Source organism: Desmodus rotundus, chromosome 10 (genome assembly GCF_022682495.2).
Source record: "Desmodus rotundus isolate HL8 chromosome 10, HLdesRot8A.1, whole genome shotgun sequence".
Lineage (NCBI taxonomy): Eukaryota > Metazoa > Chordata > Mammalia > Chiroptera > Phyllostomidae > Desmodus > Desmodus rotundus.
Genome location: NC_071396.1, coordinates 53088385 through 53113374, shown reverse-complemented (window position 1 = coordinate 53113374; position 24990 = coordinate 53088385). Strand labels below are relative to the sequence as shown.

Below are 24990 nucleotides of genomic sequence, written 5' to 3'. Positions count from 1 at the left end.
ATTAAATGACTGAAATTGTGTTTAGTAGCAGAAATATGTAGTTGTGTGTCTTCTGTTTTGTGGAGGTAGGCTCAGACAGGTGTGTCTGGAGTCAGACTTCTGGGGTTGAAATCTCACTGTGTGATTTGGGCAAGCGACTTACCTCTAAGTCTCCGTCCTCCTCTGTTAAATGAAGATTGTTAGCGCCTCCACCTACTATAAATGGAGATAGTGAGGGATGTTGTGTGGATTAAAGGCAATAATTCAAGGAAAGTACTTAGCCCAGTGCTCTAGCACATAAAAAGAGCTTTGTGTGCTATTATTGTTGTTGTTATAATTTGTCCCTTTTGATAAATAAACCTATTTTAACTTCTGTTCCATTATTTGGAAAGGCTAATCAATTTGATGAGGTACCCCCAAATATAATACCACACAATTTCCATTCCAGGAAAAAATCCTAATGAACGTGGGACCTACAAAGCTAACTCTCTGCTGCACCTTCGCATGCAAGGAAAAAGGCAGCAACCACACCAGGCTCATGGGCTTGGATTGCCTCTGTTAGAGTGTGAGTGCCCAGTGACTCCATGTGCACACGATGTGCTCTCTCCATACTACCTGAGCGGGATGTCGCCGGCCTGTCCCTGGCCCCAGAGTGAGCCTGGTTCCCCTACAAACCTGGGAACCAAAAGAGTGGCCAGGCTGAGTCACTCTTAAAGATCCTTCTTGAAAAATAAACACACACACACACACACACACACACACACACCCATGCACGCACATGTGCACCACTCTTAGATTTAACACCTTCCTGGAAATAAAGGGTTTTAAGTCACAGGGTTACTCCAGCAGTTAGAACTGGACTTGGTGGTGGCAGGCTATGGAAGGAGGTTGGTGAAGGGTGAGGTTTCCCATCCTTTAGAGGCAAAAGAATGCTTATAACATTTTTTTTTAATGCACTGTATAGTCTATCTACTAAGAGGGCAAGCCGGTCTGTACAGAATAAAACCTTTTAAGTTTCATTTTTGTGGGATGGCAAATTTATGATAAGAAAGGCTGGGCTAGAGAGAACCAAGATGGCAGCGTAGGTAGACACACTGCACCTCCTCGCACAACCAGAACTGACAGAAAATCAAACGGCAAGGAAGTCCGACACCAAGGAGATAAAAAATAAACATTCATCCAGACCAGTAGGAGGGGCGGAGACGGCAGCCGGGGCGGAGAGGACTCGCGTTGCCGTGGAGGGACCGAGACTGGCGGAGTGTGGGACAAACGGGGCAAGCAGTCTGACCACTGGCAGACCCTGCGGTCCTACATTCGCGCACAGATAAAGCCAGAGGGCCAGACTCGGAGTGGCGGAGAACAGGGCAGGCAGTGTGGCGGGTATCACCCCTCCGCCCCACATTCGCGCACAGATAAACCGGATAAACGGTGGGGGAGCGAAGCAGACCACGAAACCCAGGGCTCCAGTGGGGAAATAAAGCCTCAAGCCACTGAGTGAAAACACCCACGGGGGTTGGGATGGCAGTAGGAGAAACTCCCAGCCTCACAGGAGAGGTCGTTGGAAAGACCCACAGGGGCCTAGGGCGTGCACAAGCCCACCCACTCGGGAACCAGCACCAGAGGGGCCCAATTTGATTGTGGGTAGTGGAGGCAGTGACTGAAATCCGGCAAAGAGTGGACTGGGCGCCATTACTCCTTCTCAGCCCCTCCCCCATGTACAGCATCACAGTGCAGCAACCAGCATTACCCCTCCCCGGGGAACACCTAAGGCTCCGCCCCTTTAAGTAACAGCTGCGCCAAGACAAAAAAAAAAAATGGCCCAAATGACAGAACACTTCAGAGCTCCAGAAATAATTCAACTAAGCAGTGAACAGATAGCCAACCTATCAGATGCACAGTTCAAAACACTGGTAATCAGGAAGCTCACAGAATTGGTTGAATTTGGTCGAAAACTAGATGAAAAAATGAAGGCTATGCTAAGAGAGACAAAGGAAAATATACAGGGAACCGATAGTGAGGCGAAGGAAACTGGGACTCAAATCAATGGTGTGGACCAGAAGGAAGAAAGAAACATCCAACCAGAAAAGAATGAAGAAACAAGAATTCGGAAAAATGAGGAGAGGCTTAGGAACCTCCAGGACATCTTGAAACGTTCCAACATCCGAATTATAGGGGTGCCAGAAGGAGAAGAGGAAGAACAAAAAATTGAAAACTTATTTGAACAAATAATGAAGGAGAACTTCCCTAATCTGGCAAAGGAAATAGACTTCCAGGAAGTCCAGGAAACTCGGAGAGTCCCAAAGAAGCTGGACCCAAGGAGGAACACGCCAAGGCACATCATAATTTCATTACTCAAGATTAAAGATAAGGAGGGAATCTTAGAAGCAGCAAGACAAAAGGAGACAGTTACCTACAAAGGAGTTCCCATAAGACTGTCAGCTGATTTCTCAAAAGAGACCTTACAGGCAAGAAGGGCCTGGCAAGAAGGATTCCAAGTCATGAAAGGCAAGGACCTACATCCAAGATTGCTCTATCCAGCAAAGCTATCATTTAGAATGGAAGGGAAGATAAAGTGCTTCTCAGATAAGGTCAAGTTAAAGGAGTTCCTCATCACCAAGCCCTTATTATATGAAATGTTAAAGGGATTTATCTAAGAAAAAGAAGATCAAAAATATGAACAGTAAAAATGACAGCAAACTCACAGTTATTAACAGCCACACCTAAAACAAAGACAAAAACAAACTAAACAAACAACTAGAACAGCAACGGAACCACAGAAATGGAGATCACATGGAGGCTTATCAACAGGGGAGTGGGAGGGGGAGAGAGGGGGAAAGGTACAGAGAATAAGTAGCATAAATGATAGGTGGAAAATAGACAGGGGGAGGGTAAGAATAGTGTAGGAAATGTAGAAGCCAAAGAACTTATAAGTATGACCCATGGACATGAACTATAGGGGGGAATGTGGGAGGGAGGGTGTGGGCAGGATGGAGTGGAGTGGGGGGGGGGAATGGGACAACTGCAATAGCATAATCAATAAATATATTTTTTTAAAAAAAGAAAGGCTGGGCTGAACTATCTCTACAGTGTCGATCAAGAGAAATTTCATAAACAAACTAACAACATTGAAGGAGAAATTTTCACCGCTTAAAAATACAACTATTGTTCTATTGTTAAATAACTTTAGCCGCTACTGTATACAAATGCAGCCACTTAAAAATAAATCAAAGGTATCTCTTAATTAAGGAAAGTCTATCAAGTTCTCAGTCCCAGGGTATACCCTTGAAGGTAATCACAATCTAGCCCCCAGATTTCTTATAGTTCAGACTTGCCCCGTTTCCAATTACCCTAAGTTGGGGGGAGGAATTAGCTGGGTTGTCTGAGGTGGGTCCAGGCATAGTCTGCAAACAGGAGTAGATACTGCAGGGTAAGAAAGTTACTTCTCACTTGGTACTTTTTGCCCCTATCCTCACATTCTCTCCTGAACAAAAAAAAAATGCAGCAAAGGCCAGGTAAAGTAGACCACGTGAAATACTTACCGAAGACCACTGCAACCCAACGAGGCATGACCCTGGGAACACTGCACACACACAGAGGCTGGCTCCGCTGTCCCCATACCTCAAGTGTCACTGCCTTCCTCCTTCTCCCAGGACGCTGAGGAGATTGATGAACAAAGAAATTGGTGGGATTCCTCAAATCTTTAGGAACAGCAAGTACAAAGAACTATGACAAGATTCAGGTGAAATACTAGATTCTTAGGAAATGGAATTTCCATTCACATACGCCCCCACCCATCAATTTAAATTAAAAAGTAGAGGTGACGAAAGAATTGAAAGCAGGGACTCAAGACACTTGCACACCCATGTTCACAGCAGTACTATTTGCATTAGCAAAAAGGTGGAAGCAGCCAAAGTGAGGGGATAAACACACTGCGGTATGTACACACCAGGGACACTTGCTATCCGGCCGTAAAAAGGACAAAGTGCTGATGCTACAACACAGATGAGCCTGAGAACATTGTTCTAAGTGAGACAATCCAGACACAGAAAGGCAAACACCATATGATTCCACTCACACGAGACTTCTAGAACAGCCCAGTTCACGGAGACAAAAAGTGGACTAGAGGTAGCCGAGGGCCAGAGGGAGTGGAGCGCTGCTGCCTCCTGGCTACGAGGTGTCTGCGTGGGGGAAGGAAGGTCTGGGGATGGGAAATGGTGAGCGCCACACAACATCGTGAATGCAACTAATACCATGGAACCACAGACTTAAATGGGTAATGTGGCAAATTTTATATTATACATATTTTACAGCAATATTTAACAATGAAGTGCTGAAGCCCTGGCTGGTGTGGTTCCATGGAGTGAGCACTGGCCTGTCAACCAAAGAGTCACCAGTTCGATTCCCAGTCAGGGCACATGCCTGGGTTTTGGGCCAGGTCCCTGGTAGGGGACACACGAGAGGCAACCACACATTGATGTTTCTCTCCATCACTTTCTCTCTCCCTTCCCCTCTTTCTAAAAATAAATAAATAAAATATTTTTTTAAATGAGGTACGGAAATCACTGGAAATAACCCAAACATCCTTCAACACATGCCCAGATAAACAAATTATGGTACTTCCAAACGTAATAAAATGGAACAAACCATCGATACATATAACAACTTGGATTAATCTCAAGGGCATTGAGCCGAGTGAAAGAAGCCAGGATCCAAAGGTGACATGCTATATGATTGTATTTATAAGGCGTTTTCGAAAAGACAGAACTATAGGGATGGAGAACAGGTCAGTGGTTGCTAGGGGCTGGGGGTGCAGGGAAGGGTGTTCTTGTACAGAGAGAGCACAAGGGAATTTGGCGGGGGGTGCTGGAACTGTTCTGTACCCTGATTGTGGTGGTGGTTACATTAATCTACACATATGTTAAAATTCAGAACTATTCATCAATATTTTTGAAAGTGGGGAAAGGTACAGGGAATAAGAAGCATAATTGGTAGGCATAACTTAGACAGGGGGAGGTTAAGAATAGTATAGGAAATGGAGAAGCCAAAGAACTTATATGTACGACCCATGGACATGAACTAAGGGGGGAAGAATGTTGGAGGGTGGAAGGGTGCAGGGCAGAGGGGGGAGAAAGGGCAGGAAAAAATTGGGACAACTGTAATAGCATAATCAATAAAATATACTTAAAAAGAAGAAAAATTTTTGAAAGTCAATTCTTTTAAAAAGTGGGGTATACCTATGTTCATTGCGGCATTATTCACAGCAGCCAAGACATGGAGACAGCCAAAGTGTCTTTCAATACAGGGTTGGATAAAGGGGATGCGGGACATACATACTACGGAATAGTACTCAGCCATAAGCAGAGATGAAACACTGCCATTTGCACAACATGGATGGGCTTTGAGAATATTTGAGAATATTATGCTAAGCAAAATAAGTCAGAAAAAAGCGAGAACCATATGACTGAACTCATACGTGGGACATAAAAGTGAAACTCATGGACACAGACAGCAGTGTATAGCGGTTACCAGAGGGAAGGGGGCGGGTGGTAGTGCGGGTGGAGGGGGCCTGAGGTACGATGACAGAAGATGGTCTGACCTTGGGGGGTGGGCACACAGTGCAATGTGCAGATCACATATCGTAAAAATGTACACCTAAAACCCGTAGGGTCCCATTCACCACTGTTGCCCCAATAAATTTAATTTAGAAACTGGGGTAGAAGGAGCAAGGCACTAAGGGCCATCACTGCTCTTGTAACCACTGGTTACTGCTCCCCTCTCAAGCCCCAGTGCTTCCCATGGATTATTGAAGCTGTTAAAGTGTCCAAAGATCACAGTCTGGGAAACATGCTTTGTAAAGTGATAACAAAGGGTCCATATTTCTATTCCTAGGAGGGACTCTTTTCCTGCACCTCATCCATCCACACAGAATCACGCTGTTTGTCTGTCTAGCCTTGATGCCCTTCCTGGACGACACTTGATTCACTTGGGAACCAGAAGTGTGGCTGTGTCCCAGTGATAACGTCCACAGGGTCCTGGGAATTATTGGAACACACATCCATCACGATACAATTAAGGGAACAATCAGAGTGCTTCCTCTGAGCAATAAACTTGGCAAATTTTGCATTCTCCCAGTGAAAGTCTCCTGGGTTGTTTAATAATAATGGCCCCAGAAAACCTCCTGGATTCGTGACTATGAGTAGTACCTGGAAGTAGCCAGTCCCACACGAGTCCAAATCTAAGGCTTCATCTAATAAACACAGAAAAACGCTGTGGGAAACTGGATCCAAACCAATGGTCTGCAGGAGAGAAATGGTAAGCTCCCAGCTATCTCATGTTTCCATGGTAATTCATGTCACCCTGGCAGCTGTGGCCTTTGAAAGCCTCTGGAAGCCCCTGGGACATTATTTATGGCAGCAACAGGCCCTGGATGTGAGCTGGACAAACTTGGGAAAAAGCAGACAGAGATGGACGGTCCTGCTTTATCTCATGATGTGCTTCCTCACCTCTCCTTGCTGGGCAGGTGTCACCCAGGGAAAGAGGATTTTATGAGCAAGCCATCCATCAGGACTCCTAATTACAAAGTTGGAGAGCATCATACCGACACCTCGTTAACCTCGTCACTGTTCTTCTGTGGAGGGCAGGAGTCTCAGGAATGACTGCACAGGCTCTGTCCCAAACCCTCAGGCAGAAAGAGGTAGCTACATCTGGCCTGAGGAATAACCCCCATCCGACCACAAGAGTGTGCCAGATCACGAGCAAAACAGGAAGGACATGACAAGGAGAGGAAGGTCTACTTCGGCATAAGAAATAGAGGAATACTCATCTTCACCTCTACCCAGAGGAGAATACAGTAGGAATAAGAAGTCACTTATTTTTCATAGGCCTTTCTAGTAAATGGGAAGATGTTACCAAGTTCTCTCTGAAGGAGACAGCTAGGGATTTGAACCATACTGTGTACCAAAAACTACACATTTTGTGAATTTTGAATGAGTCCATGTATTCCTCTTATTTTTTTTTACTCAATGGCAAACTAAACTTATGTTTTAAATGCATAAATAAACCATAGGAATACAACTCAAACTGAAACCATGTCCATTTACTTTTTGTGAAGACTGAACCGAAACAAAAATATTCACCCAACCAAACCACTATTTCTATGTGTGTGAGTCTGCCTCTAGTATCATGGAAATAGGGGCAAGACACTTGGCTCTAGTGGAGCAAGGCATCCAGCTCCATCTGGTTCCTGGTGAACCAGGAAGAATCTGCTGAGACTTAAGGACATGGTCCCAAGGGGTCTCACAAAGGCCAAGGGCAGGATCCAAAACTCTAGGTTGTATCTGAATCTCTGGCATTCTCATTTGCTCAAAAGAACCAGAGTCCCTTCCTTTGCTGGTTCCCTACAAGAAGAAAGTTACAGAGCCCATTTTTTTCCCCATCAAAATAAGAAATCATGAGTCCAAAAGGCAGCTTCTAATGCTTCTATTTTCTTCAGCCTAGAGCAAGTTACCAGGGCTGTGGCACTGCTGTCCAGCCCCTTGGATCCCTTCCAAAAGGTCGAATGGGCACTTTTGTCAATCTGCACAGAACGGAAGGGATGCTAAATGTGGCCAACACAGCAAGGCCAGATATTTATCTCACCTAGTTAGCAGTGAATGGTGCATGTGGACAGATTGCTGGACAAGCAGCACACTAACATATCCTGGAAACGCCAACATACTGGACACAAAAAAAATCAGAAACTGGTGATTGTAAAACAGACAGAGGGCACATAAGTGAGCCAGAAGCTGACTCCTCAGAGAGTAAAGGACAGTGACACAGGCCTGGCCCACAGCCCTGACCATTTTTGCAATCTCTTTTGGCTGGCTTTTTCTCCTCTTCTCTCACATAAGGGTCTGCTCTTGGCTTCTTCCATTCTCCTTGGGTGACTACAGCTGTTCCCACACTTTAGAAGACAGCCTGCTCTTGATAACTCCCAAGCTGTGTCTCTACTTTTGTTGGGGGTCTGTGGGTCAGTAAGTTCAAGTGCCCACTGGACATGGCCAGGTGGATGAAGGGAAACGATCTGAAAGTCATTAGATGTCCTTTCCTCAGTCCCAAATCTATTCCTCCTCCTATTTTCACTCATGAAAATTCTGAGCTCTGAAGCAAAAAGTATTCCAAAATGATTCCTGTGATGCTTTCTCAGTCTCAAAACAGATTTCCAGCAAGGAGACGGTGGCGAGAGAGTGACCACATTGCATCGCTAGGCCTGCTCTCCCTGAGGCTAGGTGGGTGGGTGCGGGAAGGCGAGAGGTTAGGGTGAAATTCCCAGGAGACAGCTGTGGTCCCTTGAAAGCTGGGGATGTTGGTGAAACGGTATGCTGACAACTCTCAGAGCCGTCAATATTTACGCTCAGTATATTTGTGCAGAGGGCCTACCTTATTGGTTATAAGGAAAATTATAAAATTTGTGTGGAATTTGCTTAGCTCTTAGGATACTAGGGCTTTTCTAGCTTCCGTCAGCAAAGTTACCATATGCTTAAATAAGATACAAAATCTTCTACAGAAAGCAAGAAAAATCTTCCAGAATGAATGAATGTTCAGCAGTCTCTGACTCCTGGCCCCTCTTTGAGGACCTTCGGCTGGGCCTGACCCCTGCCTCTAATGGAGGCAGAGACAAACTCTCCTTCCTTTCTGATAACATCTGATAACATCAGTTCCCACTGATAACATCGCAGACCAGCTACCAACTTTACAAAAAACATAAACCAACAAGCAGACAATAATAAAGAACACACATCCTCACACATAGCTTTAGGACTTGAACTCTAGACCTAATCTAATCACCAACCTCTTTAACTTTCTTTTTAGAGATGACGAAACTAAGGCCCAGAGAGAGTAAGTGAAGAAAAGCCACAGCCACAAGACTGTAGTGTGGCAAAGGCAGAGGTGAACTTGGTGACTTACCTCCCTACTCTCTGTACTTTTCATTCTCTCAAGCTGCTACTCATAAAAATAAGGCCTTGATTCCTTCCCTCCATCCTAAGCTTCAGTCCTCCTGGTTTTCTGCTACATGGCCTCCCAGCACCATCTCAGTTCCTTGGCTCCCAAGAACTGGTTTATCCCAATATCTTGCTATACTCACAGTCAAACTCCAACTCCTCTAATAAACCAGTCAGTATTTCCTGTAAACTTCCCACGCAGTTCTGGTTTCCTATCTGAGCTACATGCGTGTTTCGCAGTGGCGCTACCTAGTGTTGGGGACTGACACCCTTGAGTCTCTGTGAGTGGCTATGGTTCAGGTAACTCGTTCCAGCACAGGGAAACACACTCTCAACTTTCTCAAGACACTAATGCCCTGCTGACAGGATGGCTACATTAACTGCACATGCTCGTGTGTTTATACACGCATGAACTCACACAGAAAGAACTAGAACCTATATATTGAGGATGATGACCCTTGCTGTAATATTTAGCCAAAAACAGCAACAAACGCATTGAAGATCATGGGTTTTTTTATGGCACGATGCAGTGAGCTCCATCCTGGGCTGGAAGTCGTCATAATGCATTTCCTGCCCTGACTTTTCCGGCCAGAACTCTGAGCCTGATCTGCATGCCAACTCGGGGTACCTGGGGAATCAGCCTAGCTCAGCAGGAATTTTATTTGCCTGGGGCCCCCCCAAACCTCATAAAATAGTTTCGAATATCTTTGGCTATGTCTGAGAGATGGAAATGAGGGACAGCCTCCACGTTTGCAAAAGATACATGGCTGAGGAGGGACATTATATAATGTGTAAGATTCCTTTCCTGGAAATTTATATATGGATCTAAATTTTCCTTGGTTTGACAGAGAATGTTTAAGGGGAAGACTAACTTTTTTCTTGAGTTTTTGCTTCTGGATACTTACAATGGAACATGGAGTGTTCCCTACCCTCAGGCAAGACCTGAATCTATTTCTTAAAGGTGTGAGCATTCCTACTCTTCTCGCCAGCCTTTCCCCAGCCCTTTCCCTTATGCCTCCACTTGCAAATGGACTGCTGTTTTGATTTAGGAGGATTGTATTAGATCATCGCAAAGGGAGGGTGGAGGGCTCTGCCTTGCACCATAGAGGCAGGTGCAGCCAGACTTAAGCAAGAGGCTGAAGTTCTCTGGAAGGTCAGGGATTTGGAGAGTTGGCGTATGGGCACCTACTGATGTGCCCATACCCCAAACAGGAATGGGGAATTGCCGCCAAGCCCCCAAACCCCAAGAGCCCTCCTCTGTGCAAAAGCTCATTGAAGGACAACTCTGGGCCTCTTGGGGAAGCAATGCCCAACAAATGGCCAAGAAAAGCCATCTGGAACTAGCAGTAAATGTCCCAAATACTTCCCAATTCAATTTATGAGACCCGTATTACTCTGATGCCAAAACCAGACACAGACATTTAAGAAAAGAAAACCAACATCTCTCATTAATATAAGTATAAAAATGCTTAAGAAAATGTTAACAAATTTAGTGATACAGAAAAAAAGGTTAATTCTGGTATATCCATACAATAGAAATCTAATCAGTAATAAAAAGGGAAAAACTACTGATATACGTGACAACATAGGTGAATCTCAAAAACATTACACAAAGTTAAAGAAGCCAGAAAAACGTGTGTGCATGTGTGACCCTAGAAAAAACAAATCAATTGTATGGTGACAGAAAGCAAATCAGTGGTTGCCTGGGGTGGGGAAAATGAGGGGTAAGGATTGACAGGCATGAGGCCCACGGAAACTCTGGGGTGATGGAAATGCATATCTCAGTTGTGGTGGTGGTCACACGGATGTCGAACTCTCTCAAAACATCAACATGTACACTTAATACAGGTGCTTTTTATTATATGTAAACTATAGCTCAATAAATTTGATTTTTTAAAAATCTGCAAAAGCAAACGTGTCTAAGGGAGGCCATATTCTTCTAAAGGCCACGAGAATTGGTGGAATTGGCCACAAGAATGATAATCATCATGGTGAAAACTCACTCACAGCACCAAGGAAGTGGTGGCGGGGTGGTCTTGGGAAAGGTGGTGACGGTGCGAACAGCATACAGTAACCAAGCCTGACACCAACGCCAAGGACACCTGAATATTCAGTCACTAAATACAGGAGACATTATGTTTTAAAGCCATGGGCTTAATGTCCCTTGACAATCCCTGAGACCTCAAGGCTTACAAGGGTTAAGGCCCGTCCTTCAAGTCCTGAAAGCCTTTTTGTTTTTGTTGACCAGGCTTCCTCATGAGAGGTCCCTAGGAGCTCAGGGAAGGGCCCACACGACAGGCAGGAAGGAAATGGGGCCTCAGTCCTGCAGCCACAAGGAACTGAACTCTGACAGCAACCTGTAAGAGCTCAAACTCTATTCCTCCCCTGAGCCTCCAGGAAGAAACTCAGCCCTGGCCACGCCTTGCTTTCAGTCTGTGAGACCAAGAACAGAAGACTAAGTTCACCCAGGTTTCTGGCCCAAAAATCTCTGAGATAATAAATTTGTACTGTTTTAAGCCTCTAAATTCATGGTAGTTTGTTATAGCACCAAGAGAAAATGTAACACATGTTATAACAATAGTAATCGTATATAGGAACTCTATAGACTTTATTAGACTAAAAACAAACAAACAAAAAAACCCAGAAGAATCAATCTCATTATTCTTTCTTTTCATTCACATTTCATGATGAAAATAAAAATATGTGTATCTCTCAGTCCATGTCACTAACATTAAACTCTCAATTTCCCCTATGTTTTTTTTTTAAGATTTTATTTATTTACTTGTAGAGACAGGGGAAGGGAGGGAGAAAGAGAGGGAGAGAAACATCAATGTGTGAGAGATATACCAATTGGTTGCCTCTCGCATGCCCCTAGCTGGGGACCTGGCCTGCAACTCAGGCATGTGCCCTGACCAGGAATCGAACTGGCAACCTTTCAGATCACAGGCAGCGCTCAATCCACTGAGCCACACCAGCCAGGGTTCCGCTATGGTTTTACCTGAATAATTCCAAGTAGTGAAATTTCACATGGAAGAGACAATATCTTTATATTAGATCTGCTGTTTGAGTCAAAAGATTTGAGGTTTTCTTGATTACAGTATGGGGCTGAACTTTGCTAACAGACTTTCTTTGATTTCTTTTTTTTAACTTATTTTTCTTCTGCTATTACAGTTGTCCCATTTCCCCCCCTTTGCTCCACTCCATCCTGCACACACCCTCCCTCCCACATTCCTCCCTCTATAGTTCATGTCCATGGGTCATACATATAAGTTCTTTGGCTTCTACATTTCCTACATTATTCTTACCCTCCCCCTGTCTATTTTCTACCTACCATTTATGCTACTTATTCTCTGTACCTTTCCCCCCTCTCTCCTCCTCCCAATCCCCTGTTGATAACCCTCCATGTGATCTCCATTTCCACGGTTCTGTTCCTCTTCTAGTTGTTTGTTTAGTTTGTTTTTGTCTTTGTTTTAGGTGTGGCTGTTAATAACTGTGAGTTTGCTGTCATTTTTACTGTTCATATTTTTGATCTTCTTTTTCTTAGATAAATCCCTTTAACATTTCATATAATAAGGGCTTGGTGATGAGGAACTCCTTTAACTTGACCTTATCTGAGAAGCACTTTATCTTCCCTTCCATTCTAAATGATAGCTTTGCTGGATAGAGCAATCTTGGATGTAGGTCCTTGCCTTTCATGACTTGGAATCCTTCTTGCCAGGCCCTTCTTGCCTGTAAGGTCTCTTTTGAGAAATCAGCTGACAGTCTTATGGGAACTCCTTTGTAGGTAACTGTCTCCTTTTGTCTTGCTGCTTCTAAGATTCCCTCCTTATCTTTAATCTTGAGTAATGAAATTATGATGTGCCTTGGTGTGTTCCTCCTTGGGTCCAGCTTCTTTGGGACTCTCCGAGTTTCCTGGACTTCCTGGAAGTCTATTTCCTTTGCCAGATTAGGGAAGTTCTCCTTCATTATTTGTTCAAATAAGTTTTCAATTTTTTGTTCTTCCTCTTCTCCTTCTGGCACCCCTATAATTCGGATGTTGGAACGTTTCAAGATGTCCTGGAGGTTCCTAAGCCTCTCCTCATTTTTCCGAATTCTTGTTTCTTCATTCTTTTCTGGTTGGATGTTTCTTTCTTCCTTCTGGTCCACACCATTGATTGGAGTCCCAGTTTCCTTCGCCTCACTATTGGTTCCCTGTACATTTTCCTTTGTTTCTCTTAGCATAGCCTTCATTTTTTCATCTAATTTGCTACCAAATTCAACCAATTCTGTGAGCTTCCTGATTACCAGTGTTTTGAGTTGTGCATGTGATAGGTTGGCTATCTCTTTGTTGCTTAGTTGTATTTTTTCTGGCGCTTTGATCTGTTCTTTCATTTGGGCCATTTTTTTTTTTTTGTTTTGGCACGCCTGTTATATAAAGGGGAGGAGCCTTTGGTATTCACCAGGGTTGGGTAATGCTGGTGGCTGGGCTGTGACGCTATATGTGGGGGAGGGGCCAAGAGGGAGCAATGGCGCTTGTTCCACTCTCTGCCGGATTTCAGTCATTCCCTCCACTACCCACAATCAAATTGGGCCCCTCTGGTGGTGATTCCCAAGTGGGTGAGCTTGTGCACGCTCTAGGCCCCTGTGGGTCTCTCCAATGAAGTCTCCTATGAGGCTGGGAGTTTCTTCTGCTGCCTCAACCCCCACAGGTGTTTTCAATCAGTGGCTTGAGGCTTTATTTCCCAAGCTGGAACTCTGGGTTGTGTGGTCTGTCACCCAGTCCACCAGCTGTTGCCTCAGTGGCCAGCTGCAGCTTTGTCCACCCTGCTCCACAATCCGCCACCTCACTGGGTCCACCAGCCACCGCCTTGCCGTGAGTCCTCTCCGCCAGGCTGCCCATCTCCACCCCTCCTACCGGTCTGGATGAATATTTCTTCTTTATCTCCTTGGTTGTTGGACTTCCATATAGTTTGATTTTCTGCCAGTTCTGGTTGTTTGTTTTTAAATTGTTGTTGTCCTTCTTTTGGTTGTGCGAGGAGGCACAGTGTGTCTATCTATGCCTCCATCTTCCTTTCTTTGATTTCTGAAGGAAGAATAAAATGTTCTACATACAGAACTCACTTTGATTTTAAAACTATTTTGTACTTGAAACCCAGACACAGGGCTTTCAGTACATCAACTTTATAAACATACAACAAAGTCCCTAAGTTAAACTAAGTTTTCACTTTTAAAGATGGGATTTTCCAGGTATAATCAAAATGGTTTCTTAGTAATCAGTAACACATTCTCCTTTGACTCTTCACTATGTGATAGCAACTTATTAAATACCTTTTCCCCTTAAAAGTTCTGAACAAAACATTTTGCTTAGAAATGTGACATTATAACACCCAGGTGGAGGTGAGACTGACACTTGCTCTTCGGAAGTCAATGGAGTTTATCTCATTCCAAAAGTTACCTTTAAAATGATTTGAGTTGTAAACAAAAAATGTAATGAATTACCCATCTTTATAATACAGTGGTCCAAAAGGTTTCCTTGGTTTTTTGTTTTTGTTTCTGCTTTTATATCCAACTCTGAGAAATGATGGATGTAGTGCCAGGATGCCCACTGACCGCTTTGTCAGGGCCTTGCCCAGGCCAGGGTTACGCTTTCCGTCTGCACAAGGAGAAACATCACTTCCAAAAGGTGAGGTGCTAGGAAGATGCTATAGTTCCCTAGCTCCAGATGATAATTCCACAATACAAAAGTAAAGAACTTCATATTGCCTAGATCTTCATCCACTCCTCAGCACCTGGGATTATTTGTAAAGCTCCCAGACTTTCAAAGTTTTTTTAAAGAATTCTTGCACTAGATTTTCGTAAGTTAATTACCTATAGAACTTCCAGGTCTTTAGTTTTGCTTTCTCCCTCTTGTTAGTTGCCAGATCTAATTACAATTGTCAATCATGGCTCATTAATGAGACAAGCTGCATCTTAGAAAGCTGACCTAAGGCCGCTATTAAGGAAGCCAGTCTCAGCTACTGCATAAGGAGATGTCTGCTGGAGGACAAAGAAGATGCCCAAACAAAGAACCCTCACCACCTGAGACATGTGGGCTGTCCTGGATCTTCCAGCCTAGATGCAAGCAGCTAAGCAGCCACATGAATGAACCTATGTGAAACCAGCAGAGGAACTGCCCAACCAATCCATGGAATGGTGAGAAAGGTATGCTTAGAGGTTAAATAACTTGCTCAAGGTCACACGAGATGTGAGTGGCAGAGCTGGGGCTTGAACTCAGCTCTGCCTGAGACCAAGCTGAGACTCTTACACACTTCACTATGTTGGCTCTCTTGACTAGTTAGCTAAAGATAAGCAGCCCCCTCACCTGAAAAGTAGGGACAATACTGAGCAGGAGAGTTTCAAGCTTGAAGAGGTGCATTAGCCTCTTCAACAATACAGCTTTGGAGTCATCAGTTCCTACTGAGAGAATTCTATATTTTCTAAAGTGGAGAAAGTGAAGCCATTGGTCATTTGACGGAGTATTCTCCATTCCTTCAAACTTACTTGACATTTAAAGAGCTTGTCATTTAAAGAGATATGAAAGCATTTATATGCGTTCTGATCAATAGGTTACATTTTAAAATAATAATTGTTGTTAGTGCTTTGTTGTTGTTGTTATACTGCACTCAGTGTTTAGATTTTCAAGCCAATGGCTCCAAAGACTTAATGTGCCTCCTTCAAGGTTCCGTTTCTCACCAGGCAGAGTCCTAGGCATGAAGGAAAGAGGAGCATAAAGCTCTGTAAATGTTGAACTGTGAACTGTCACTATTGAAGACAGGTCTTTCAGTATAAGTTTGTTCTAATATGCTTCAACCTGAAAAGAAACAGCCCAGGCACCATGATTTTAAAAAGGGAGTGCCCATCAAAACAGTACAAAGTAGACAAGTTTTCATTTATTTTCTTTGGAACATTCCTGTTGGCAGCCGCACCCATTTGGTTAATGGAATATTCTTATTCATTAAATAGACTCATTGAGGGAAAGGAGCCACTAGGACCAAGGTGGCATAAGGAGCCACCCTTGCGCTCCGTTGGAACCTTCTCCCAAAGTGATGCCTTTCTGACGACTCTCAAAGATAATGCATTGCCATGATGGTACTAGAATCATGATGAAAGACAGGAGAGAAAGCAGCATGGAAACAAGACTGTGTCTCAGCGGGAAGGAAGTGAAAGGGTGGAGGCTCTTTTACACATTGCCTGGAACCTTAGGGTGGGGCTGTGAGGCCCCAGCTCCTGGCTGACCACTTTTAAGCTAGGACCTGGCCTTACTTCCACACACCTCACCTGCCCCCGACTGTTTATTCCAAGAGCAATCGTGGCTCACCCTCTGGGACCCTTAGGTCCTCAGTTTCACTCTTCATGCTACTTATGAAGCACAGCAGGCTCCAGAGCAGGGAAGAAGCTCAGAACACTGATCCTCTGAGGCCTGTTAAAGAGGCCGTGGCCAGGAACTGTGCCTGTCAACAATTTGCTACATGACTTGGTGCCAAGCCTCTCAATTTGTGTCCCATATCTTTGAAATGAGAACTGGACAGTTCTTCATATTAGTCCAAAAAATAACTGTGACAGATGTGTGAATTTTAACAAAGTTGTGTTGGCAGGAAGTTTTGGTTCCACATAGACCAAATCTCACTACAATAATAACCACTGTGACAAAAATCATCCCAGACTCTTACCAGGACCCACTCAGTTCTAGCAATATTTACTACCACGTAACTCTAGTACCACCCAAGAGTCTGATAATCCCCTGGAGTGTTTAAATGTTAAATTAGACCTATTAATACTGAGAAAAAAACTCTCTAGGCAAATATTGAATAACTTTTTTATACATTATTCCCATCAATGACTGATAATTGAATGGTAGTTTGAGACATGTATGATCAAGACCCACTTCTCTTTTAAACACCACTATGATCATTTGTTATTTACATGTCATCTCTCCACTCCTCTGACTCGGATCTTCCCAGCCTTCAATCTTGGTACCGGAACCACCCCCAAATAGCATCTCTGGGCTCAAAGACTCTTTAGGAGATGCCTGGGTGATGGATGTTAGCTAGATTTATTGTGGTGATCACCTCACAATAGATACAAATATCGAATCATTATGTTGTACACTAATATAATGTTATATGTCAATTTTACAAAGAGAATTTATGGCATATACATTATTTCTCATTAAAGCTGTTAATAAAATTTTTTAATCTCTGCAATTCACTTTGGGAAGGACTGCCCGACTCCAGGGGTATCTCCTTGCTCTGGCTTTAGTTAACGGATAGGCTCTGCTGGAACCGATCAGCCCTGCAGGCTATGACGGAACCTAAGGAGGAGAACAATTCAGTCGTGTGTGTGAGTACACAAGGAACAGTTTTAAATACTCAGTTCCACCAATTCTAAGATGCATCCCAAGACTTTACACAAACACAGGCAATAAAATTGCCCAACTTCAAGTAGAAACAATATAGTTAACTGAAAAGTGATAAAGAAGGAATTAGGTTTTCCAAAACTAATCAGCTTCCATAAATATGAGCACAAACAACTCTGCTCCAGAGAAAACAATCTCTTTTTTTCCTTCCTACATGGGAGTTTCGCCCCACAGTATTATAAACAAAAGAAGACTAGCCATCCACAAGGAAGGAGGAAAAACCCTCTAGACTTTGCCGTTTCCCTGTTTTGTTTATTCTACCCCAGAAAGAGGGGCATGAAGTCACATAAACTCCTGTACCCTAGGGGCTAAAACTTTTTAAAATTGCACTTTATGTTAAATAAACAAACTTTCTGAATCACTGCCATTTGTTGGAGAAGAATGTAAATCTGGACTTAATGGGCCTCAGATGTCTTTCAGGGGTGTCTGAACATGACCATGGATGGAAAAGTACTAAGCCCCAGAAAGTAGCAGTGTTCATGGCTGTGATCTGCTCAACTGGAGACCTTTTCCTTCCTTTGGACATGAATTCTGTCCCTTGCACACGTACAACTTGCGGGGAATAGCTATAGGGCCATCCACCAGGGGCAAAGAGGGAGGGTTCAGCATGATGGTTGGCAGAGCTTCTGATGTCGCCCAGGACATAATAGAAGTAAGAAGCAAGTTATCAGTTACTCCCCTGGCCAATGTGGCTCAGTTGGTAGAAGCATCATCCCATAAACCAAAAAAGGTTGCAGGTTTGGTCCCAAGTCGGGGTATATATGAAAGGCAACCCATCGATATTTCTCTCCCTTCCCATCCCTCTCTCTAAAATCAATAAGCATGTACTCGGATGACAATTAAAAACAAAACAAAAAAACTTGTCAGTTACCAAGCTTACTACAAATACATCAAAGTTTTCCCCTGAGGACACTCTGCGTTGCCCACATATCTTCTTTCTGCCCTCCATCGATACACAGAGCTCATCTGCAAGTGGGAGCTTCTAGAAGGAGCTCCTCTGAAGGCAGATGTCCACCTTCAGAGCAGAAGGACCCAGTTCACCTCCTTTAATCAAATGTTCTCTACTGTTGTCTGTGGGTGCAGAAGACTCTGGAAATGGGAGAAGTGGCATGGACTCACTCCTTAAAATGGTTAAGGTCGTGAAAAACAAAAAAAAAAGGCTGAACAACTCTCAGACCTGAGGAGCCTGCCGAGACATGACAGCTGAATGCAATGTGATCTAAGAGTTCAGTTCATAGTTACGTGCCAGTGTCTCTTAGTTTTGGCAAATGTACCACGGTAATGTAAGATTTAAAAGTGAAAGAAACTAGGGTAAGGGGTATACAGAAATTCCCTGTACTTTTCTGCAACTTTTCTTTAAACCTAAAATTATACCAAAATAAAATGTTTTAAAAATGACAATCTTTAAAAAAAAATCCACGATGGTGGTGCAACATAAAAACCTAGTAGCAACAGGAACGACATTTAGCAAGCATTTATGGTATGCTAGACACCGAGCCAAGCACCTGACTGACAGTAGATATCAAATCCTCTCAACAGCTCTATGACATGAATCCTAATTTTACCCCCATTTCTTAGATGAGGAAACTGAAGCTTAGAGAGGCGAAGTAACTGGCCCTGTCACAAAACTGGAAGGAGCAGAGCTAGAATTCAGGCCTAGACAGAATAACTGCAAAGACTGGTTGTTACTTGTCATTCCATAGCACCCACTGTTCCACCATTTCTTCTCTCCACACGATAGGGAAACAGTTACCTGAACTCAAAGAGATAAAAGAGCATCTACCAAAGGAGTGAAAATATTAGGGCTCTCATTTAGAAAGAGGGAGATGGAGCCCTGATGGGCATGGCTCAGCTGGTTGAATGTCATCCTGCAAAGTGGAAGGTCACGGGTTTGGTTCCCTGTCAGGGCACATGCCTGGGTTGCTGGCCACCCCCTCGTTGGGGATAGGTGAGAGGCAACCAATCTATGTTTCTCTCTCACACACACTGATTTTTCTCTCCTTCTCTTTCTCCCTCCCTTCTCCTCTCTCTAAAAAGAAGGAAGGAGTGAAGGAAGGAAGAAAGGAAGGAAGGAAGGGGAAGAAAAGTAAGAAAGAAAAAAAGGCTATGTTCCCCACTTTGAGTAATCACAATGTGCTTCATGTTTTAAATCATACGAGGAACAGCTTAACATGGTAAAACTGTAAAGAAGGATCTAAAATGAAAGTCAAAAACCCTCCCTAAATACCCAACTTCTTATTCCAATGATCAGAGTAAAATGGGCTATGTTTAAGGTCCATGAAAATCAGAGTTAATGTACAGAGAGAATATAAATTTGTTCATCAAATCCTTGAATGTGAGAACCCTGATAGCCCTTGGAACTTTATAGGAATGAGTTTAAAGATAAACAAAAGCCATACTCTATTTAGCAGGAAGCAGACTCCTCAAACTCTCTCTCAGGGGATCTGGAGTGCACAGAAAAGGTAAAAGCACTCAGGGAGGTGGAAGATGAAGTCTTGGCTGATGAGCACTAGCAGGCTGTTGAGGGAAGCTGGGGAGGTCAAAGCAGCATTCCAGTGTTTTAAAATTAACATGAGACAGGTTGGCCATGCTTTCCCTGGGACTCAGCATTGTTCAGTGAAGAAACAATGAAGTTCCATACTAGTTAGGAATGTTTTCAGCTGGAAATAACAGAGAACTTAACGAGCAATGGCAGAATAACCATAAGGACTTTTTTTTTTAACTTAACTAGAAATCTGGAAATGAATGATCTCAGAATTCATTCAGCAGCTCAGCAATTTTGTGAAGGTTGCAAGTCTTTCTGTCCTTCTGCTTAATCATACCCTGTATAGAAGCTTTTTATGCATTTTTTTCACTTTATGATCACAAGCTAGCCACCACAGCTCCAGGCATCAGCATCTTAAGCTGCACAGGCAAGCAGGAGGATAAAAGCTTTCTCTTCACAGGGGCCTGATAATGTGGGAAGAAAATCCATCCTAGTAGCACCCAGTTTAAATTACCCTCAGGTCTCAATGGCCAAACTAGCTTCGGTTCCTGCTATGAACTGAGCGGTGCCCAGCCCCTCCCCAGATTCGTATGTTAAGTCCTAAACCCTAGTACCTCACAATGTCATTATATTTCAAGGCATGCCTTTAAAGAAGTGATTAAGTTAAAATGAGGCCACTAGGGTGTGCCCTGAATCACCCTGACTGGTGTCCTTAAACGAGGAAACCTGGACACAGAGAGAGACACCAGGGGTACATGCGCATAGAGGACAGACTATGTGAAGACACCACAAGACGGCAACCATCTGCTAGCTAAAGGAGAGGCCTCAGGAGAAGATGATCCTGCCAACACCTTGATCTTGGACTTCCAGCCTCTGGGCTGTGAGAAATAAATTTCTGTTTTTTCGGCCACTCAGTCTGTGGGGCTTTGTTACAGCAGCGCTAGCAGTCTAATGCAGTTGCCTAGCTGCAAAAGAGTCTGTACAAAGGAGACTTGGGAAAGGAAGTGGGATGGTCTGATGGCCTTAGGCTGGGCATTCTCCCCCCATACAAAACCAGTGTTTGTAGCATGTAAAGGGTTGGGGGAGCAGCTATTGGGTAGACACCTCACAGTATCCACCACAACTCTTGGGTAGAAAGAGCTGGATTACAATTCTCCCTCTGCTACTTAGCAGTGCGCATGGGTAAGACACAGAGCTTTGGTTCAGTAAAATGGGGATAATACTGAATAGTTCTTCTCCTCCCTACCCCCAACTCTGAAATTCTGAACATGAGGGGGTTCAGAAAGAACCCTTTCTGAGGGGGCTCTCCTCAGAAAGACTTTGTTTCTGAAGCAAATAAAAACAAACAGAAATACACACAGTGTACGCTTTCCTACAGTGCAGGTACCTTAAAATATTTGTTGATGTTCTGTCCCACTTTCAATTATTCAATAGCTTATTTCTCAAAAGAATCAATTCAATACATTTGAATCTCCTTTTCTCACATTTTCAAGGCCCCAGGAAGCCAGGGCACATAAAAGAGCTGTAAACATGCAGATACACATGTGTGTGGCACACGTGTGCACGCACACAAGCACACATGATGTGCACACAGAGGCACGTGTGTACAAGGGCACAGAGATACCGGCAAGCATGTGTGACGTGTGTGCCGGCACACTTGTGCATGGACACGTGTGTGTGTGCGTGGCACACACGTGCACGTGGACAGATGTATGCACGTGCACATACGTGCACAGGCACACACAATGGTGTGTGTGCGTGTGTGCACCAAAACACACGCACATGTGCACGGGCACCTGGGTACACCGGCACACACACACGGGGACACACACATGTGGGATGCATGTGTACATGTGCGCACATGCACATGCACACAGGTACAGGCACACACATGTGGTGTGTGTGCGCGCAGGCACACATGCACATGGGCGTGGGCACAGGGGTACACGGACACACAGGCACACATGCCTCCACAAAATGGAAGACCTGGCAGTTCCCTCTAGATTATAAACCTCCCAAGGGCAAGCACTGTTTCCAGGCACTTCTGACAACCCACAGGCCACTGCACATTGAGGCCACAAGTGCTTCTTTCCTGAATGAACAGAAAACACAGCCTTGGGAACCCATCTTATGATTCATGCATTTCCCAAAGACTTGTCAAAGACTAGCAATTAATTTGTGCTTCTTTCTGGAAGATGGGTCTCAACATCTTCAAAGTCGGGGAGGATCAGATTACTTTCTTCTCTAAAGAGCTTCACAGAATGGGAAAACCATCATCATGAAGTAAGGGTTTCTCTTATATTAAGAAGTTTCATTTTTCAAAGTACCAAAAAAAAAAAAAGAAAGAAAAGAAAAAGATACACTAGTTAATACACAACATAAGAACAATGATTGGGGGTAAGAAATAAAGTTGACCTCTATTGCATGACTGATCCTTTCTGCCAAATTTTAGTTGGGGTAAGGATTTAAATGCAAAAATCAGAAAATGTGGGTCATTTAAAAAAAAACCTTAGTTAATGGAAGAGTTTGTAAGCACATTCAGAAGCAAAAAAAGAAAGAATAAATTTGCCATTAAATACAATTTCAAACATTATATGGAAAAAATATCATAAAACCAAATGACAAGTGAGAACGTGGGGAACTACTGAAAATACCTATGACGAAAGGGTTCTTTTCCTTTATGTATAAAGAGATTCCCAAATCTATTAAGACATAAATAAAAATACAATGGGGAAATGGTTGCATTTACGTGAGCAGAAAGTTTACAGGAAAAAAAGGTGATTATTTGGGAATAAGATTGGAAACTCACTCTCCAGGAAATATTAACTTCAATAATAAGAAAATGCACTGACTTTCAAGAGTAGCAGAGTTAAAAGTTTGATGGCACATGTATGAGTGACAGCCACACAACCAGGCCCTCTCATACCTTCCTTAGAAAGGGCTTAAAATGGCATCGTCTTTTGGAAAGACAATCTGACATCTGTCAAAACTTCCCCCCCAAAATACACCTCTAAGTGGCAGTAATTTAAAAATATAAGTTACAGATGTAGGTTTACGGTATTTGCTGTAGCATTGTTTGCAATAAAGCAAAACATCCTAAATACTCATTAATAGCAGGCTGGCGAAATACATAAGTACATTCCCAGAATCGCAATTTTTTTAAATGAGTAAATCTAGATTTATTGAAATGGAAAACATCCAAAATGTACTAAGTGAAAATAGCAAATTGTAGAACAAGATGTCCAATATGTTCCCACTTGTGTAAAAAATATATATATTAAAAATACATATACATTTGTGTGCTTGTATGTGCCTAGAACATTTCCAAAGGATATACAAAATTCTGTTAACTGTGGTTATGTCTGGAAATGATTCTGTTCGAAATTTTTTACCATGATTGTGTATTGCTTTAGTAATAAAAAAATATAGTTAAAGTAAAAAAAGCCCCATGCTGCTTCCTCTGAAATTCCTCAAATGGGGAAAATAAGCTAAAAGTGTTAGGACTTTTCACTTCCTCTTAAGAGCTTTTGGACACAAGGGGAAATGCCGTAAGGGGAGGACTCTCTTGTGTGAATCTGACAGAGCTCTGTTTGAAACGGAATATTGTGGGAGTCTCCGCATTTGGTTTGGAAGGGGCTAGAGGGCTGAGGAACCGCGGCAGGACTCCCGCTGGCCACCTCAGGCCTTCAGCGCCACGCTGGGTAGGAAAAAAGCAGCAGGACTCAATTCCCTAATCTCTTCCTGACTTCAGAATTAAAACCAGCTCAGGTGGGGGGGTGGGCAGGGGGGGGGTGAGCGAAGGCCCCCTGGGAAAGACATCAAACAGAATAGAAGCATCTCTGACCTCCAGGTCACAAGCCACTTAGAACAAACGCTGCCCTCTCCTCCAGCCCACCCTGGGCGCCAGTGCTGGAAGCCAATCCTGAGTGATTTAGGAAATCTCCCCAGCCCCGGGGCGGGCAGGAAAGGAGCGATTAAGGGCGAGAGGGAGAAGTGAGGCTTCCTCGGGAATGAGCACATTTGGAAGCAAGGCAGGAAGGGGCAGGAAGCTGCTCTCATAAAACAATCTGACAATTATGTGTCAGTCTAGGAGAAGGGCTCTGGAAATTATGGGGCTCCCGGGCCCTGCCCCCTGGCGATTTCCTCAGGGCTGCAATGAGCTGTGAGAGGAAATTCTATCTGGGGCCAGGTGTTTGTCCCTCTATGTTTGGGTTCAGTTTGGTACTGAGAATATTGCGCTCCCGTGCGGGCGACACGAATCGCTGTTGTGCTGTGCAGCTTGGAGGCTGCCCGATTCCAGGGGGCCTGGCACACTGGCTTTGCTCTTACTGCACCTGGTATTTACCAAACGCTCACTCTAGCCCGGGGCTCCGTCTGCACTGACTCACAGCACCCTACAGTGGGCGCTGAGATGTGGAGAGGTTCCCCGGCTTCATGCAGATAAAGAGCTGGGAGTGGCTAGAACTTGAAGCCAGACGCTCTTTCTTCAGAGCCCAAACTAAAAATCCTGTTGATAACAATTTATGGAGATTTTCCATGAGAGCACCCAGAACCATTACTTTATATATGTATCTGGAAGACAGGGGCTTCTGAGCAGACTCGTACCCAAACACAGGGGCTGCCTTTGCCTTGTCCATCATTCAGCTGTTCATTCGTCCCTTTGTATCTATTAAGTACTGATGGTGCCACCAGCAGAATTAGATACTTCGAAATTACAAGACCCATTCCTGCTTCTGAAGACAAGAGGTCACATTTTACAGACTTAGAGTCCAGACATATTTGCAGTCTTCTCTGGGGCCTTGGTGTGATTCTTCTAGGCCCATTCTGGGTTCACCCTGAACGGACACACACCTTCAAACCCTCCAGCACAGGAAGAGTTTCCCCAGCACACACATTTGCAGAACCTAGGAGGATTCCAGCTGTCCTATTGCTCCCCACCCCATTCAGAGTGGAACCTCTGGAGGGGGTGGGACGTTTGTTCAGAGGCCCGTGGGACAATCTGACTCTTCCCTCTTGGCCTGAGAGAATTTGGCTCTTAGGAGGTTCCCTGTGGCACCTGAGAGGAGTCCAGGGGCGCAGCAGTCAAGTGCCCAGTGGACTCCACCCATCAC

At 44.0% G+C, this 24990-nt stretch overlaps 1 protein-coding gene across 1 annotated transcript in view; it reads right to left on the bottom strand.

The window, feature by feature from the left end:
• LOC128779380 (uncharacterized) overlaps window positions 1-24990 on the bottom strand; it is a 291217-nt gene that overhangs the window by 63084 nt on the left and 203143 nt on the right. Inside the window, exon 5 of the mRNA XM_053912491.1 lies at window positions 3519-3633. Coding sequence (XP_053768466.1) covers window positions 3519-3633 — 115 coding nt within the window. The remainder of the gene's footprint in view (window positions 1-3518; window positions 3634-24990) is intronic.